Genomic DNA, 18,716 nt, shown 5'->3' on the forward strand with positions numbered 1-18,716 from the left:
CTACCTGCCGGGCCGGCGCGCCCGGAGCCCCGACCGACCGACCGGCCGTCCGAGCCGCCGCTACCTCCGCCACCGCCGACCCTCTTTACAAGCTCGCCTCTCGTTGGGCGGAGCGCCACCAATCGCGAGCGCCTCCAGCCCACCGGCTTTTCCCCTCCCCGGACACGCCCCGTCCCCAAACGGCGCTCTCTGACTGGTCGGTGCGCCGCCGGGAGGTGTGGCCGGGCCAGGGGCCCGTCGCATCGGGGGCGGCCGCGGCTCATCGCGCCCCGGTCGCGGTCCGGCCTCGGCGATCGCGGTCCCCGCGTTTCACGGAGCCCCGCGGGGCGAGGGGAGCCTGGGGCGCGGCCGGGGCGGGGCGGGCCGGGCGGCGCGGGGAGGGCCGCGGCGAGGGGCGGTTCCTGCCGGAGCAGGGGCCCGTGGCTGACGGAACGAGCGGTGCGTGCTCAGGCGGGCCGCGGGCTGCTGGTAAATCATCAATCCACGTCCTCGTCAAAAGAGGTTAAAGTTCAGCCAGGTTATCAAAGGACTTTCAGCCAAACAATGAATCCGTTTCTGGATCTGCTCCTGTTCCTGGCTACGCTCATCTACTCCTACTTGGAGGCTTTTGTGAAGCTTTTTGTCCCCGTGAAGAGAAAGTCTGTCAGTGGAGAGCTTGTTCTCATCACGGGTGCTGGCCATGGCATAGGGAGAGCGACTGCCTTCGAGTTCGCCAAGCGTCAAAGCAGACTGGTTCTGTGGGACATCAATAAGGTAATGGTACAGTTCGTGTCTTGACTTGTTCATCTCTGAGGCCACTGGATTTTTAATAGCCTAGGAAGGGCTGCACACAAATTGCATCCACATCGCCTCCTCCCGCGTCCGCTCCCCTCGGCTCACGGTCAGCTCACTGACTGGGACGCTGAGCGCCAGTACAGGGTTTGGCCCCACTCGCACCAGAGGACGCAGGTGTCTGGGTCCCACACTTACGCAGTGCTAATCAGCGAGGTAGCGTGCACAGCACATCAAAGAGTGCCTGCAAGAGGGAGCGCAGTGGTCAGCCACCTGCTGTTGGAACCACTGCCTAGGCTGGCAGGAAAAGGCACGCCCAGACCAGAAGCCTGCTTCTATGGAGAAGCAGGTTTACCTTCTGCTTGCTGTCTCTCGAGCCTCAAGATACTTTGCGTACGTTGCTGGAGGATGTGTCTCTAGTCACATTGACGGGCATCACTGCGTTGAGTTGTGTGTGAGCCCTGCTGCCCTCTGGCACGGTTCAGTGTGTAGACGGTGCCTTGCTAAATGTTTACACTAGCCCAAACTCTTTATTTTGGCTCACTTGACTAGCACGCAAAAAGACCTTGGCAAGCGGAGGATGGACAGATGCAGACACGCGGAATGTCATTCAGTAGGAATCAAGGCAAAGTGCTGTGTGTGGGAGTGATTGGCTGTACAGGGGGGTGCGTGGCTGGGCAGCAGTGCGCGGGAAAGGTTTCTGACACAGTGGATCAGAAACTACAGAGCAGTTCGTTACGTCATCCTGAAGCTGCGAAAAAACCCCAGCACACCACAAACAAACAACCCAAGACAAGCCTAGCGTAAAGGGATGTATAAATAGGGAGGATATTGTCAAACATGTTCAGTGTCTGTTCCTGCTACCCATTACGGCTAAGGCCAGACTCTGGAGGGGTGGGAGGAGGCACGGCACCAGTCTCCCGATGCGTAAAGGGCTGCTGCCAAGTAGAGTGTTGTCCATGTTCACTGGAATGGGGGGGAAAGGAATAAACTTAGTAACGAGCAAGGCCTGGCTTTGGTGCTGGGAAATATATTGTAAGGGTGGGTGTAAGCAGGCACTGAAATACAATGCCAAAGGAGGTGGTGGATCCTGAAGGTTTTAGGAGTATGCTTCCCCAATCCAACTGCCTTGACAAAGGTCTCGTTTCTGGGGGGCCATCAGCCTTAAGCAGCAGCTGGGGCTGAGGGGAGCTGCCCAGTCACCCACCCCAGCCACCTGCACAGCTTCTGTCAAGTGCTGAGCTGTCCCGGGCCATTTGTGAACTGGGGCTTTTCACCGCACAGGTCCCCATTGGCATGGCTTACTGGCACCTGGGGACAAGGCTACAGCAAAGTCACTTCTGCCCTCACTTACTGGGTTGACAGAATGACTTGGGGGAGCTTCCGTTCTGTGTGCGTCAAATGCTGTTCTTGTAAGAAATGTCTCTCTGCATTGTGCACTTTGGAGCACACCTCTCTTCTCACATGCAGTCTGTGAATACAGAAACATATAGGGCCACTTTTCGTATCTCGGGGGTGTCAGCTGGGCCTGTGTTTTAAGAGCTCTGCTTACAGTCATGGTGTCTGCCTGCTGTGCTGTGAAAGTCACTGAGTGCCCCCTTTCTGCAGCCTAGTTACGTGTGCTTCACCAAGGCAAACTCACTCTTGTTGCCACATTCCCTTTCTGGCAGTCACTCTACGCAGGTCCAAAATTTAGGTCGGAGTACTAGCCCTCCCTCAGGTGCTAGCTACAGCTCTTTCCCTGGGTAGCCGTGAACGGTTCAGGGGCTTGGCAGTGGTTATGCAATCAGAACAAATCTTCAGCCTCTAACTGGTCTGCCGCGGTGCCCGAGCAGCAACACGCGGACAGGGTACAGTCGCGCATGCGTGTCTGTCTTTTCTGCCTCTTACAGCATGGCGTTGAGGACACGGCAGCAGAATGCGAAAGGCTGGGAGCCACTGTTCAAGCCTTCGTGGTGGACTGCAGCAAAAGGGAGGAAATCTGCAGCGCTGCAGAGAAGGTAGGGCAGCAGGGGCACGTCCAAAAGCTTACCCAAACATGCTCGATTTTCAGAAAAGTCAGGAAAACAAGAGAAGGGGTAGTGTACGCAAATCGTGCAAGCCCTTGGAATCTCCCCACTTCTTGCTGCTTTCTGTACGGAGAGTGAAGCAGCACTTCTGAGATCTCAGGCAGTCTCATCCTCTTCTGTGGGGCTCTGGCATATCACGCCTTGTTGCCAAGTTTGCTCTTTAGACTTCCAGTCCCTGAAGGAACTTCAGCCTTTTAGTTTCCTGAGCAGCACACAGACAACACTGGGGACATTTGAAATATTTTATTGTAAAGGATATGGTGCAGCTGGCTCAAAACAGTCTGCACATCCATAGTCCCAACTGTGACTACACAGAGCACACTGTGTCTGTAGGCAATGTGTGGAAGACTGTAAGTACTGGCAGTAATTAAGGGAGAAGCCTCAGATCTAAACCAGATTTCATGGTACTACTGCACAGGTCCTACCACATCTGGAAACGTGGCGCAATCTTCCTCTCCCTAAAAGAAAGAACGTTAACAATTAAATTAATTGTCGCTCATCTTCCACAGCCTTGCATTTTTTTGATAACAAATGACACGCACCTTTCTGTTTTTTTCTGTCCAAAAGGTGAAGAAGGACATTGGGGATGTCTCCATCCTGGTGAATAACGCCGGTGTGATTACAGCTGCCGACCTGCTCTCGACTCAGGACCACCAGATTGAAAGGATGTTTGAAGTCAACATTCTTGCTCACCTCTGGGTAAGGGCCACTACTATCTTCACACCTACGTTTTTTTGGGAGCGTTGCTGAGGAGGCATATTTAGACTAACAGTTATTTTCAGCTAGCAGTGAATTACAAAAGCGTCTTTCAGACACGTATAGCACAGGGGCACCCAGCTAGACTGACTGTTGGGAAACTTGATTAGCCTCTTGCTGATCGGAGCCCGGCCCAGTTTTTTCATTCTCTCTTTCCTCTGCATGAGCTAGCCAGCGACGGCCTCATCTGCAGCATGGGTGGGTCTCCGTCAGAGGGGTATTAGGGCTCCTCTTCACATTGGGTAGTTTGGGTGCCCGCAGCTGAGCACCGAGACCCTGCAAGTAGAAGATACGCAGCTGAAAAACACAAACCAATGTTTTTATCGGCTCACCCGCACAAAAGGCAGCCAGTACGTGGCCCGAATGGCTGGGCAGGTGTGGGTCGGGCAGAGCAGGAGAGGGGCAGCCCCGCAGCTCCCAGCACAGCCTGGCTACAGGGCACAGCAAGGCCCGGCCCCTCCCTGACTGCACCCACCAGCCTGGCCAATCTCCCTGGGCACTCTTGCCCTCGTGGTTTGTACCCCGCTGTGTCACCGCCTTCCCTCCTGGCTCCTTGAGCTCCTTCCGAGCCCGTTTCCCATCAGTCCTGCCTCTCCTTACGATTTGTACCTCTCTCATCTCTCTGTGGACTTTCTCACAGCTTTCTCCCAGCAGTCTTGAGTCACGGTAGCACAGCTGGGCCCTGTCAGATCTGGGCTGTGGGTCCTTGGCATGCCCACAGCTGACTCCTGGGGTAGGGCAGCTGCCAGCAGGAGTTACAGAGTGGGAGGGTTTCAGCTGTTAAGGACTTGTTTGCAGCAGAAGAAAAGAGAAGCTACAGATTGATGAGTGTTTTTATGGTACATGCTGAGGTGAGACACTGGCAGCGTTGCCGCTGACACCTGAAACCTAAAAAGCAGCACAGGAAAGATGTGAGAATCGGCTCCTGTTTATAGCCAACTTCCTGAAGCATTCCCGTTTGGAAAACAGGTTGCCAGGTGTACCTGCTGAATGGAGAACGGGTATCTCTGTGGCTCTCAGAATCTGAGGTGCTGTACAGCGCATAGCGTTAGCAATAGCATTAGTCGCTTAATTAACGATAGTCAGGGTCAGTGTTGAATATGCCTAAGAAAACGTTGTTCTTTTCCCCCTCTCGTCTCCCCCACATTTTTGCCTCTTGGTTTAAATGACTCTCAAGACCACAAGAGCTTTTCTGCCAACCATGATGAACAACAACCACGGTCACATAGTCACGGTGGCTTCGGCAGCAGGTCACTTTGTGACTTCTTTCATGGTGGCTTATTGGTAAGTGATTTTAAAATCAGCTCTCTTCGTTTTTTTATTTTTAATTGCGTCTCCTCCATCAGCAAGCACAGAGCAACCAAAATGTTGTGGTTTCAGCCCAGCCGGTAGCAGAGCACCACGCAGCCACTCGCTCACTCCTCCCCACCGCAGCCACGGTGCGATGAGGAGAAAATACAAAGAAAGGCTCGTGGGTCGGGACAAGGACGGGGAGGGATCATTCACGACTTATGGTCACGGGCAAAAGACAGGCTCAACTTGGGGAAGAAACAAAATCAATTTAATTTACTACAAATCAAATCAAAACAAGGATGTTAGGAAGTAAAACCAAACCTTAGAACGCCTTCCCCCCACCCCTCCCTCCTTCCCGGCTCAGCTCCACTCCCGGTTCTCTCTACCTCCTCTCCCCGGCGGCGCAGGGGAACAGGGGATGGGGGTTGGGGTAGTTCATCACACCTTGTCTCTGCCGCTCCTTCCTCCTCAGGGAGAGCACTCATCACTCTTCCCCTGCTCCAGTGTGGGCTCCCTCCCACGGGAGACATTTCTCCATGAACTTCTCCAGCGTGGGTCCTTCCCACAGGCTGCAGTTCTTCACGAACTCCTCTGGCATGGGTCCTTTCCGTGGGCCGATCTTCAGCCACACACTGCTCCAGCACAGGCTTTCCCCTGGAGTCATGGCCATCTTCGGGGCATCTGTTCCCCCACTCCCCTCCGTGGGCTGCGGGGGGACAGCCTGCCATCTCACCACGGGCTGCAGGGGCATCCACCTCCTCAGGCGCACCTCCTCCCCCTCCTTCTTCACTGACCTCGGTATCTGCAGAGGTGTTCCTCTCACATTCCAATTCCCCTACTCAGTGCAGGTTCCCCTTCTTAAATCTGTTATCCCAGAGGCGCTACCACCATCACTGTTTGGGTCGGCCTGGGCCAGAGGCGGGTCCGACTTGGAGCCGGGGGAGCTTCTAGCAGCTTCTCACAAGAGCCACCCCTGCGGCCCCCTCCCCCACTACCAAAAGAACGCGCCACACAAACCCATAACACAAAATAATCCTACCACTGAATACGGTATGTCCAAAGGACCGTGCTAAGGAGGAAAAAAACACAACAGCCAGCACTGAAGGATGCCTGGAGGTTCCTGCCGATTTGCTTGTCAGCTCTGACTGAATCAGGAGCAATGCTTGTATGAAGGAATAGTCATGTGATACATCAACTGATGAAAGCTGCTCTTTTTTTCTCTCCCTTACCCATCCAGGCTTTTGCTTAGCAAAAAAGGTATTCTCTTCCCTTCTCCTTCTTAGAAAGTAGCACTCCTGTGAGGTGTTGTAGTGTTGTCACGTAAACCCCTATTGAGTAGCTTTTTAATCTTGCTACCATTGTGGCAGTGACTGTAGTGTACAGAAATACTTATGCCATCCTGAGATAAAATTGCTTTTCTACTTGAAACACGTCTAGAAAATCACGGTGCCTGAACAGAAAAACTGTTAGATTGCATATTGTCATTCTGCGTCTCATCTAGCCCTCTGTAATAGCAGCTCCAGGTGGACCAGTCTTCCCCTGGGAACACTCCTTAGAGAGTCACTCGCTGTTGGCAACATGAGAACCCCCCAGCCAGGGATTTTACTGGGATTACACTTTCCAAATCAATAGCAGTCAATAAACTGATTCTCTGGTTCTACTTCCATTTGGTGTCGATTTATACTCCTGGCCTGCACCAGTTTCTGTGGCATTACTTTCCTCAATGTTCCATGCATAATGCTCCTCTATTTCAAAACTCACACACGAAAGCCATGAGACACTCCTGTGTGGTACAAGAAACAGTAGAGAGTTGCTCTCCATTTCTACCCTGCCCATCCTTCTTGATTTTAGAGATTCAGGCTGTGTTCCTTCGAAGCATCTTCTCACATGGGAAAAAAGGGAAGTCCATCAATGGATGCACATTACTTATCATTTTCTAAGAATTCCTGACATTCATCTGTCTGTTTGCAACTAAGGTGCCTTTTTCTGAAAGACACCCGCTCTGCATGCCACCATTACTCCCCCAAGCAGCAATATCTAATCCAGCACTACACTCTGGGAAAGTTAGAATTATTCCCTTCCCTCTCCTCTTAGCTGGATTACATTTTTTTTGCCTCCTAGTCAGTACCGTGTGATCTTTTAGGCCATTTCTAGCTGTAGAAAGTTAGAAATAGTATTTCTGCCTTCTCATTTGTGCTTTTTCCCTTCCTGCAGTTCAAGCAAGTTTGCTGCCGTTGGATTTCATAAAGCTCTGACAGAGGAGCTGTCTACCCTGGGAAAGGACGGAATAAAAACTACGTGTCTTTGTCCAATTTTTATAAACACCGGATTTGTCAAAAACCCCAGTACAAGGTAACTATCAGAACTCTGCCTTCCTGTCCTTCCTTCTTTGCATCAAGGCACTACGTATTAGCCCCAGCTTTAGGCCTTGTATTCCGCCTGACTATATAATACTGGAGATAAACTGGTATACAGGATTGGCTAAAGAAAATCTGCAGTGTCATTTAACCTACATAATGGTTGCATTGGAATTACCCAAGTCTGCGCGTATGTGAAGCATCCTACCTCAGCTAGTACCACCTCTGTTTTACCGCCGTAGCTCTTACATGTATGCTTTCCTGTGTAGGCTTGGAAAGGTTTTGGAGATTGAAGAAGTTGTAGAGGCCCTGATGGAAGGAATACTGACCAATCAGAAAATGATTTTTGTTCCATCACATCTAAGCATTGCTTTACTAACTGAAATGTAAGTAGCAAAAGAAAACAACAAAGGGGCAGGAAGGGGGAACATATCAATGCTAACTACCTGAGTATAGAACCCTCAGACTTGTAACATCTGATTCAAGATTAAGTTTTATTTTATAAGGAACTGCATTTTGCACTCATGGTAGTAAATGATATGGTTTCGCAGCCTAGAGAAACCCTGGAATGACAGCTGGACAGACGTTCACATTCAACCTAGTTTCATTTATTTTGTATTATCTTCAGTGTTTGACATCACTATACTCATTTATCAGTCCAGATTTGACATCTATATGCCTATAGTAACTAGATAATGTGTAACTGTCTGCAGGAGAGAATATTATTTTTTAAACAACCACCCATCTGAAATATTTTAGTATGAGAAGAACATATAACAAGGTAATGAAATAGCAGTGGTTCCTTCTAATGACAACAGCAGATACCATACACAAAGATTTTTTTGAGCCCTCTCATAGGTCCTTGTGATCCACTTTCTGCAGCTAAGTGTTCTCAGTGGAGAACTCAACTGCTCTACAGGCTGATTGGGAAGGAGAGGGAGAACAATAGCACACTTTTTCTTCACAGATTGCTATTTCCCTTGGGCTTGTGAACAACAGTTTCTCTGAACCAGCAGCACCAGTGTAGTTCTAGAAAGAGCTGAGCACCTGCTGCTTATTAGTGTTTGTTTCTTCATGTCAACAGCAAAGACTGAGGTCACTGAGGCTGGGAAAGTTGCTTCAGAAGGGCTCTATTGCTTAGCTCTACCATGGAAAGCACGGATCTGTCCTCTCACATGTCTTTAATAACCAGTGCAGCTGCTCTGCTGAGGAGGTGTTTTCATCAAGCTCAGGTTCCAAATCTGGAATTCATATCAGAACAACTAAATTAAGTTTTCAGTTAACTTCTGCAGTATGTCATGAAACACTTGGTAATATCTTGTTTGCAAACCCGACACCAGACAGTGGGGAAAAAGCTTTTAAGTCTTTTTGCATCTCCAAGAGCTGCACGCTGACAGTGCAAGTCTGCAGAAGCATAGAGAAGTCAAACCTTATGCTGTCAAAGCCCTTAAGATAACTTTGCTTTTTTGTCTTAATTTGGGGCAGTGGGACACAAAGAGACACGACTCAAAAGAAATCCTAGGAGAGTAAACTGCACCTCAGTTTTAACATCTCATCCTTCCATAGGCCTGCTGCTTTTCAGAGCATAAAACACTCAATATGTACCTATCTCTGTTCAATATTGATCCTTCTTGGATGCTGTAGAAATATTGCAACCAAAATACTGCCCAGTAGATACCCAGCCTTAGAACTGTCATAAAAGGATATGGGTGGGATCGGAGTTAAAACAAGTCAGAGACTGATGGAGGCTATGTGTTCTTTGGAGATAATGCCCAGTTTAAGCCTTGGTCTGTCTGTGTGCACACGCTTCTGCTCCCAGACCAGCTCTTTCCCTCACCTGTGGTGCCACTTTTTCCCATAGTTTGTTTCTTATCCCACATTTGATTTCACGTTATTCTCTCTTTCAGGTTGTTTCCAGAACGTGCCTTGGCTGTTCTGAAAAAGCTGACTGATACCAAGTTTGATGCAGTTGTTGGGCAAAAAAGCACTCAGTGAAAAGCAAAAATTGATTCTCACTTCCCAGCGGCATGAGTGAAAACAGAACATGTGCTGAGCGTAGTTCAGCTGGTTTGATTCGGAGCAGAACTAAGACAGATGCTTCCAGGCCACCATCTCCAAGCGCACCTAAGGGTTTATCTCACACCTGCAGCAGGGGCATACCTGCATAACATGGAGTGTCAACAAAGCAGAGATGCAGCTCTACAAGTCTAAAGGGCTGCTTTTGCTGTATGTTGCATTGCCTCTATCTCCTAGTGCTGAGGCAGAAAGGAATTCCTGCAAAGCCCATCTTTGGGACAGCACAGCTGCCTACTTGAGTGCAAAGGGATTGCCTGAGAATATGTTAATCTGGACTCATTCCTGAGCAAAAGTATCTTGCAAGAAGCCATTTATAGGAGGTGGGTGGCCTGTTTCACCTTAGTTTATCTTTTTCAATTTAAAAAAATGTGCTCTAATAAACACTCACAGTTTTGTGTGCTTTTCTAGTGAGTACCTGAAATAATACAGCCTTGTTTCTAATGTAATACCCAATTACATCAATTGTCAGTTATGCATTAGCACCATCAACATGCCTTATTCTAAATAAATACAGTTCTCTAACCCAAAGGTGTCTCCCAACAATGAAGGTGGTAACGAGGTCCGAGCAAGGACGGCGGAGCAGGTGCTACAACAGTGAAAGGGTCAGCCAGAGTCTGCTGACCACCAGGCCAGGCAGCAGGGACGAGTCAGGTCCCCCGTCACGCTGGGAAGCCACATCAGGATCAGTGAGGTACAGGCCAGGCATGGCACACTGACGGCACAGCCCATGCAAGGGCTGGGGCCAAGGCCAGGGCTTAAATGCAGGTGCCAGGCCAGGCCTGAGCAGATTGCGCATGGGGGAAGGCTCCAGATGAGCCCTCTCACAGCTCCCCATCACAAGCCAGTGGCCTGCTCTGACGGGACCCACCTTGACCAGGAGGTTAAACCCCCAAAGGTCTTTGGCCTGCGGTACAAGAGAACAGCATCTGATGAAACATGGGTCAAAGACCTCTTCAGAGCACAGATTATCTTTCCACCCACTTGTGCAACTCCTGACTGCACCAGGCACTCGCTGGCTCACAGCCATCCAAGAGAGGCCTGAACATGCTACCACCTTTGGCACAGCTGGAAATGGGTGGCTTCCAGTAGAATCCATCCCGCTCACCTGAGAATTTTGTGTTGTTCTCCACACTGAGGTTCTTCAGAAAAGGGAGAGCTCTCGTCATCCAGCTCCTCCTGCTCTTGGGTGGCAACAGGTAGAAGTTTGTGCTGCGGCAGCACAAATGGTTGCTAAATGTGCTAAATGACACAAAAACGGTTTCCTTTTTGCTCACTTAACAGTCATGTAACAGGACATTCAGGGTGTGTCAGACCACCACGGGTTCCCAGCTTGGGAACTTCTGCTTCACAGTGCAAGATTCCTGTAGCCAAGGAAGGAAAAGAAAGAAGGGGTTTGCAGATTTCAGGGAAGGTAAAAAAAAAAAGAGTTAAAAGCCAATTAAAGACTGTTAGGCATGGGTTGTATTTAAAACCAAACCCCAAAACATTTGAGAAGCATGCTTTGAGTCCTGAAGGATAACGGAGGCCAACTTGCATGCATGTTCAGTGAGTTATTTTCTAAGTCTGTTTTCCCTGCCACAGTGGCATCCCCCAAATCTGATTTATTGTGATTTAATGTCGTGTCTACTCTGAAAGAAGTTCTTTTTGTTTTGTGCTGCTTCTGCTTTTATTTGAGCTACATATTCAGCTCTTGCTAAGAGGATGGGCCTGTCACAACTGAGAGCCACTTGCTCTTCTCCATGTTGCCTGAGACTGCAAGTCTTCTGCTCGGCATAAAGCAGCAGATGCAAGAGGAAGGATTTAAACCTTCATCTCCTGAACACCAGTGACAGAATTGAACCATCAGGCCTTCTGGGCTCCTCAGTTCTCTTTCTGGCCACAACAGGCAACTGAAGCTTATCCCAAAGTCTGGTCATTATGGGTGCCCAGCAGGAGCCTACGCGAACAAGCTTCATATACCTGCCTACAGCTAAGTCCCAAATTTGAAGACTGGTACCTCACATCCTGGCTTAGAACTCGTTATGAGTCAGGTTAGTGATTCTGGCCTCATGCTCTGCCTCCCTCTGAGGTGCCTCTTGGAGTCGGCGCTTCTCTGCCCTCCCTGCCTTCTCTGTCTCAGCCACAGCACTGACTGGAGCCTCGTGCCAGGAAAATGACAGCACCGCTGAGCTGTGCAATTAGGGTCTGGCCCAAACACCGATGTGTTAATTAAGAACAGAATGAACTTCCAAGAGAAAAGTAGGAAGTGCCTAGCTCTGAATCTCTCTGCTGGAGTCAACCCAGTCTCCCACAGACAAGATGAGCAATGGTGCAGCTAAAGCACCAGGACAAAAAAACCCTTCTGAACAACTTTAATCTTAATTGGAGATTGATTTTGGTCAGAAGACAGATGTTCATGCAACCTTCACTGTTTCCCAAGCAGCTCAAAAAAATCCTTAAATAATATTATGAACATGACCTGGACACATCTCGTTTTCTAACTGAAAAACAAAGAAGCAAGGTCAGAAATTCTTTTCAAATAAGACCATGCAGTTACATTGTTAGATCCAGATGAAACACCTGAAAGTAGTTTTCTCTTCTTTCCTACAAGGATTACTGTCCTGATTAAGGTTCTGAATACTGCATTACACACAAACAAGTCCAAGCATGAGTTGTGCAATTTAGACTCAGTTAAAGATGATCCAATTCACACAATCAGTTCCATTTTCCAAAGGACTTGAGGAAACTAAGCAGCCATAGCATAAGATGGAAGGTCTGGGTATGGATAGCAAACTAATAAAAAGATACAATAAGAAGGAAAAGTGGGCCAAGAGCTCACCTGTGGAGTCCATGAGTTGAAAGAACTTGTGCCATTCAGCTTTCGTTAAATGACCTGGAAGAGGAAGGCAGGGGACAAAGTCTGCTGACAACGCACAGGTATGCAAACAAGGACGGACTTGGACTAAGCATGAAAAAAACTGCTGAAGGACCCCATGAGGCTGAGCGACTGGGCAATCACACAGCAGGATTCGAGACAGAATTACAGCAGAGTTGAAGAGACCCTCAAGATGTTTTTGCCAGTAACTGGATGAGCAATTTTATTGCCACTTCTGTCCCTCTTCCACCTGCAGCAAACGACAAACAAGAACATGCTTTGCTGCTTCTTGACACAAGGGCCTGGGAGAGGAACAGCAAGGCACCCATGCTGTCACCTGTGCAGGGGCAAACAAAGCAGAGAGAGAACAGTCACGGGCAGGGTGGGGACGGGACCGACAGATGCCATCTGGCAAGATTGCCACCAAGGGCAGAACACTGAGTTTTTCACGCACCTCCACCAGCCGTGTTTTCCTCAGCCAACAGGGCAGAAACCGCCCAAGAGCCACATTTCTGTAGCCATGCTGATAGCAGCAGCTCCTTTGAGAGCTATGTCCAGCACATCCTACCAGCTGTGACGCTCACCAAGCTGCACTTGTGCCTACCCCTCACAAGCGTGCCTTCTGCTAGAACAGAATGTACATGCAGGCTGCAACACCTCCAAAGCGCCTCACCCAGCACCAGCGCACCACCACAAACACCCACTGCTGCCTTCAGTATAGAATTAAGAAGAACTACCAATAGTTAAAGCAAAAAGCCATCTAAACAAAGACAAAATAAAAACAGCATTTCTTTTACTTTCAAGGACACAACTCAATAGCATTGGCAGCCTTCTGAAAAGGGGAAGAAGTAAAATGCATTAGGATGATTTTCACAATGGTTCTATCTTCAGCATGGCACTTCTCAGCTTGCACCTTTGTTAACTATGCTATCTTTTCTGAACGCTTTCTGTGTGTACAATAGTTAGCATGTACACACAGATCCTGGCAGCAAAAGCACCACTAAAACAGAGCATACACTGACAAAAAAAAAAAAAAACCAAAAAAACCAAAAGAGAGAAACATAACCCTGCCTCCTCCTATAACATACTAGGCCAAGTTAGTATTTCTTACAGAGCAAAAGCAGGCACACTGCTTTTTTTTTTTTGCAGTTGAGTCATTATGACAGAAAAACCCATTCTTGCAATTTCACATGCCTCATCTAAGGCCTTTTGGCATATTATGTATACGGTATCAAAGTATCACATAATCCTTTCAGTTTTTACATTTGTTACTGAAGATTATTTGTATAATGTATTTCTATTAAATTATGCTTCCTGGTTTGTTGTTTTTTTGTTGTTTTGTTTTTTTTTTTTTTTAAATCTGCTTCCTCGGCATTTCAGAAGTGATTGTCTGTCATTAGCAGTGAGTCCTTACTCTTTTCCAGAGACAAAGACTAAAAAATTATGACATTCATGTTCTACCTGTCTATGTATCTCTCCAGACACCCGTATCTGAATGGGCTTACACCTATAGGAACACACACAAAGGGCCCGTGAAAAGTAATAGCCTGTCCAGAGATGCACAGAAAAAGCTAAATGCATGGGTTTTTTTTGCTCTGCTGCAGGGCACCTTTCAGTCACCTGACGCTTACCTAGTTACAACAGGATCAGCAGCATGGTTTGGTCCCCAGCGCCCTAACAGTCCTCTGCCTGCGAGGCCAGTCCTTCCCACCGGATTTCTGAAATAAGTGGCACAGTACATTAAACATATCTACCTCCCCACGTTCAAAATATACTGCAAGTGTTCTAAAAGAAGCAGCTTCAAAGAAGCTTAAATAACAACAGAGAAAAGGATAGCAACATACATTTGGTGCCACCATATGCTTTAAAGAGCAAGAGAGACAAAGCATGGTTTTCTCCATCAACCTCTTTTTGTGTTTGATTGTACAGGGAAAGGAAATATACAGAATGGCTTTGTCATTTCTCAGATCTTGTGCCCCAAAATGCTCCTGATCAAACGTTACTCTCATTGCACACACAACCTTGTCTGAAAATGGAATCTAGTTTCCAAGACTACAGATGAACAGAGCATTCAATTATGTACAAATGGCAGAAAGAAAAATTATTTTTAGGTGAGATTACCCATCTGTGCTATGCCAGGATTTGTCAGTGGAAGCAAATACTCTTCCACTCCGCCATAGCACACAAGTGGTACAAAAGCTTCGAAGCCCAACACCTGGTCAAACTGTGGAAAAAATTAATTCAACAGACCCCACTATTAACAGTGTTAAACCTCCTCCAACTCCAGTGTCACCGCCACCCTCAGTACTACTGGCTAACCTTTTAGTGCCTCTCTGACACAACCTTCTTCCAAAGAAAGAACTCGCTGGCCCTGAGGTAGCATTTTTCCTGTCCCTAGGGGAAACTATCTTGATTTTGTTCTATCAGGCACCATGCATCAAAACTGATAGACCTGAAACTACATCACTGAAACGAATATGCAAACAAAAAAACCACTCACCGGGGCCTCCCATTTTCAACCACATACAAGCCATTCAGACTCCTCCTCTCCACTTCTCCATCTCTCTCATTGAATTTGGGAGAAAAACCTTTATCACTGTGTAGAAAAGAATAATTTAATAGAGATAAGTTATAAAACGCAAAACACCCCTCTGCCCCACAGAAGCTTGCAGGCCAACCACCAGATCAGCAACACCCATTTGACCGATGAGCAGTTTCTACCAGAATTTAAGTTGCAGGCCCTCCCTCTTCTATAGGAAGCTATAAAGTCTCAACCTTTATTGATGACAGTCTCCCTGTATTTAGTTCTGCAGACATAAGTGCGTCCCTCTGAAGAATTTAACGTTGTGTCTCGCTAGGTTTTCATTTAGACAAAGTGTTTCAAAGGTGCTCTTGTTAAGGTTAGAGAACACAGAAGGATGTTATCCATTGATAAAACTAAAAAATATTTTGCTAATAAAAAAACTGAGCAGAAATTTATTAGATATGATTTATCAGAGTTACAAGCTAATAATCACTGATTTTCAAAATTAGCTTAATGCCAATCTCCTACGCATACCTCTGAAAACCAGTAGAGAAGCAGCTGTCTACAGAAGTATATTTACTTTCCCAAAAGCAATTCCTCTCAAACCATCACAGGTTTCAAACTACTGATTAGCTTCTTCTACACAATTCATTTGGGAATTTACACTAATACCCCAAAAACGACTCTGTATTCTCAAGTATTACTAACACCTACTAAAAGATTACCTGACACTTTTCCAACTATGCCTTGACAGAACATCAGCAGCCCTACAGAGTCTAAGGAGCAGTGTGCCTTGCAATCAGCAGAATACTAACCAAATTAAGAGCAAATAGAAGCACATGTTCACACAGCAATGGGAAACAAGGAAAGTAAGGCTGAAACCTCAAGTGCCATTATCTTCTGATTTTTCTACAGATCTTCATACAGAGGAATCATCATTTCACATTATCACAAGTTACACTAGATGCATGCACCTAACTTTCTAGCCAAGAAGGATACAGCATTCCTTGAGAGGAGAATGTATTCACAGAATCAATCAAAAAAAAAAATCAGTATACACATTCAGAAAAAAAAGAAATAGTCATGCATTCAACCTGTCACCTTTCCTGAGTCAGAGCACTCAACTCAAAAACAACAATTCTACTTTAATTCTTTTCTCATCTTGCATTCAATCCATGAACAAACAAACAAGTATATTATGAAATTGTTCTCCCAAATTCTTAAGGAGAATTAGGAGATTTTTACTTAGCTCACAACACAGAGAAGCAGCACTACACAGCATCAACAGCTGTCCATTATTCCAACTAACACTACTCTTGCCTCAATCACCAGCTCAGCAAACTCATGTGTCAAAGACAGTCACAGCTAATCCAAACCATTCAGTTCTCTAACCACCATTTTTCTAGGTCTTGACTCTCACACATCACTGTAGAATCACACATCACTTAAGCTGATGATCTTCTTAACTCAGCTGATCCCTATTTCCTGCTTCCATGTTCACAGGAGAAAAGAGCCACAATTTACACTCACTTGATTTGGGGATCCGCCCAACTGGGTCCAGCCAAAACAGACATTGCAGTGTATTCCACAGGATTATAATCTTTCCACTCAATTAGCCAGCCCACTTTATCTTCAGGCACTTGACTACGCTCAACATGTGATCCTGGATAGGGGGAGGTGAGAGCTTTGCTGTGGTAGAACTTAACATTGTAACTGTTGAACATGTTAACAGGATGAAGGTGGGACCAACAGTTTGCAGAGAAGTTACTGAAAGAAAGAAAAAAAACACCTCATTCATTAGGCTTTAACCCTGTTGTTTAATCCCAGATGTGCAGAGTACATTATAGCAAGTGGAACAGACTAGGCTTTTTCAACAAAACAGCTCTCAGTAATACGTTATTGCTTCCTTCAGACATCATGCAAATGTACACCGGGACCAACAAATTCTGAATTTTACCTTCAGCTTCTTGAAGCAGAAGAGTACTCTACTAGACACACAGGAAGATTTCACAGTATGAGTGAAAAGCTGAGAACTGGAACTGCCATTCCAGACTGTGTGGAACACTGACCAGTTATTAATCATATAAAAGGAACACCTCAAAGATTTTTACCATAAATGCAGAAGGAAGGTCTGCTTGAACATTAAATCTCTGCGTGGGCATTTCATCAACAAACCAACCCAGCCTTACAAGAGTCCTGCTGTCACATCCAGTGGTAAACCAGGTAAGAGCAAGAATGAAATATCCAAAAGCCTGAGCAATACAGCTCTACAAGTTGCTATGACCACCAAAATATTATTTTGTGCAATACTGAGTAGGATAACACATACCTTGTTTTTCAATTTTAAAGAAGGCTAGAACTATCAAACTAGTTAAGTTAAAAGTAAAAAAATACTTGAGACTCCTAGTGATTTTATTTTGCCATGGGTTTTCTGGAGCTGAAAGACCGGTCAACAATAAAATACTTCACAGCAGATGGGGTTACAGTGCCCAATCATCAGCTCTTAAAAACGCTACACAGATTTCCTTCAACACACAAAGCAGCCTTCCTGTACTCAATTTTTTTTTTTTTTTAACTATTACAAAAACAAAGAGGATTACTCTAGAGAAGAGGCCCAAAGCTCAGCAAGGGGCTATAACCTACAATAGTACTCTAAAAACAAGATATTTGTAAGTTCTTAGTGAAAAGCTTTTTTTTTTTTTTTTTTTTTAAATCAAAGAATCACTTCCAGCATGTAAGGAAATACATCTCCTCTGCAAAAATGCATCCAGGTTTTAACAAGTTAACATTTGAGCAAAGCGATGATGGGACCAATGAGTTTCTGACAAAAAAAAGAAAAAAGCAACTCGTACACTAGTATTAACCCTGCTATTTGAACTCAGATACGCATATTAGGTTATAACTAGCAGAACAGGCCAGGCCTTTTAAAAAACAGCAGTTCCAGTTCTAAACTCCTCACTCGTGCTACGAAATCTTCAGGTGCCTCTACGAGAGTAGGTTCTGCTTCACACTGAAGTTGAGAATTCATTGGTCACAGTTACAGCACATGTGTGCTGTCACATCCACTGCTGAGTTGATGTTCTCAAGCACAATTCAATTCACAAACCACTTGAGGCTCATAAAAATCTTTAACAGAGATGGGGAAAAGGGCATACTTGATAGGGTGCCAACCTCCACAGGCAGGCCAATGTTACATCACTTTTGTATTTTTCAGTAACTGCATCAGTTTAAAGGACAGCCTGATTTTTGTTTCTGCCACGTCCAAAAGCGACACTGTCAGCTACACAGCACATCCCACCCCAAGCTCCCCCTCAGCTAGCAGGGCATGGCAAGGCAGCCCTGAGACCTCGGCCCAGCAATAAGGTGGCTGCTCCCTCGAGAACAGGGCACCACCTCCACGGGGCCAAACACCAGCAGAGCCACCGACTCAGGAGCACCACCCCGGCCTGGCCTGGGCACGGCCCAGCTTCGCATCAACAGGCCACGGTACCTGAGGGGAGGACGGTGCTGGTGAACGCACCGGACAGGCTGGGTGGACAGCGCAACAGTGAAAGAAAACACGGCGACTGCCCGTGCGAAACCGGGCCCCGTCGCTGCACGAAGGGCACCGGCAGGAAGCGGCATCGACGACGACGCCGAGCCCACCTCGGCAGAAGCAAGTTTCGCCTCAGCTCCACAGGGCAGGGCTGGGCCGGGCCTGAAACGCAGGCGCTGGACCGGCTGGGCGAGGCAGCCAGCTCCGAGCTGCCGCCCTTCCCCGAGCCGCCGGTGGCCCCCCGAGCGCTGCCCGCTACCTGCCGGGCCGGCGCGCCCGGAGCCCCGACCGACCGACCGGCCGTCCGAGCCGCCGCTACCTCCGCCACCGCCGACCCTCTTTACAAGCTCGCCTCTCGTTGGGCGGAGCGCCACCAATCGCGAGCGCCTCCAGCCCACCGGCTTTTCCCCTCCCCGGACACGCCCCGTCCCCAAACGGCGCTCTCTGACTGGTCGGTGCGCCGCCGGGAGGTGTGGCCGGG

At 47.5% G+C, this 18,716-nt stretch overlaps 2 protein-coding genes across 3 annotated transcripts; one reads left to right on the forward strand and one right to left on the reverse strand.

Moving 5' to 3' along the window:
- Positions 1-409: 409 nt before the first annotated feature.
- Positions 410-9,850, forward strand: HSD17B11 (hydroxysteroid 17-beta dehydrogenase 11). Its single transcript, XM_052772909.1, has 7 exons — positions 410-753; positions 2,664-2,771; positions 3,408-3,539; positions 4,774-4,880; positions 7,104-7,241; positions 7,516-7,632; positions 9,154-9,850. Exons 1-7 carry the CDS (start codon positions 544-546, stop codon positions 9,239-9,241), a joined length of 900 nt encoding a protein of 299 aa, XP_052628869.1. The 5' UTR covers positions 410-543; the 3' UTR covers positions 9,242-9,850.
- Positions 3,069-18,485, reverse strand: LOC128134782 (ADP-ribose pyrophosphatase, mitochondrial-like). Of its 2 annotated transcripts, XM_052772928.1 has the most exons (9): positions 18,191-18,485; positions 16,231-16,467; positions 14,677-14,772; positions 13,808-13,894; positions 12,141-12,426; positions 10,428-10,683; positions 4,206-8,487; positions 3,383-3,872; positions 3,069-3,298 (listed from the first exon to the last, which is right to left on the reverse strand). In XM_052772928.1, exons 1-5 carry the CDS (start codon positions 18,322-18,324, stop codon positions 12,342-12,344), a joined length of 639 nt encoding a protein of 212 aa, XP_052628888.1. In that variant the 5' UTR covers positions 18,325-18,485; the 3' UTR covers positions 3,069-3,298; positions 3,383-3,872; positions 4,206-8,487; positions 10,428-10,683; positions 12,141-12,341. The 2 variants fall into 2 exon arrangements, with proteins under 2 accessions (XP_052628888.1, XP_052628880.1); XM_052772920.1 differs by having other exon boundaries at positions 3,383-8,487.
- Positions 18,486-18,716: the final 231 nt, after the last annotated feature.

The sequence above is a fragment of the Harpia harpyja genome, chromosome 2 (genome assembly GCF_026419915.1).
Source record: "Harpia harpyja isolate bHarHar1 chromosome 2, bHarHar1 primary haplotype, whole genome shotgun sequence".
Classification (NCBI taxonomy): domain Eukaryota; kingdom Metazoa; phylum Chordata; class Aves; order Accipitriformes; family Accipitridae; genus Harpia; species Harpia harpyja.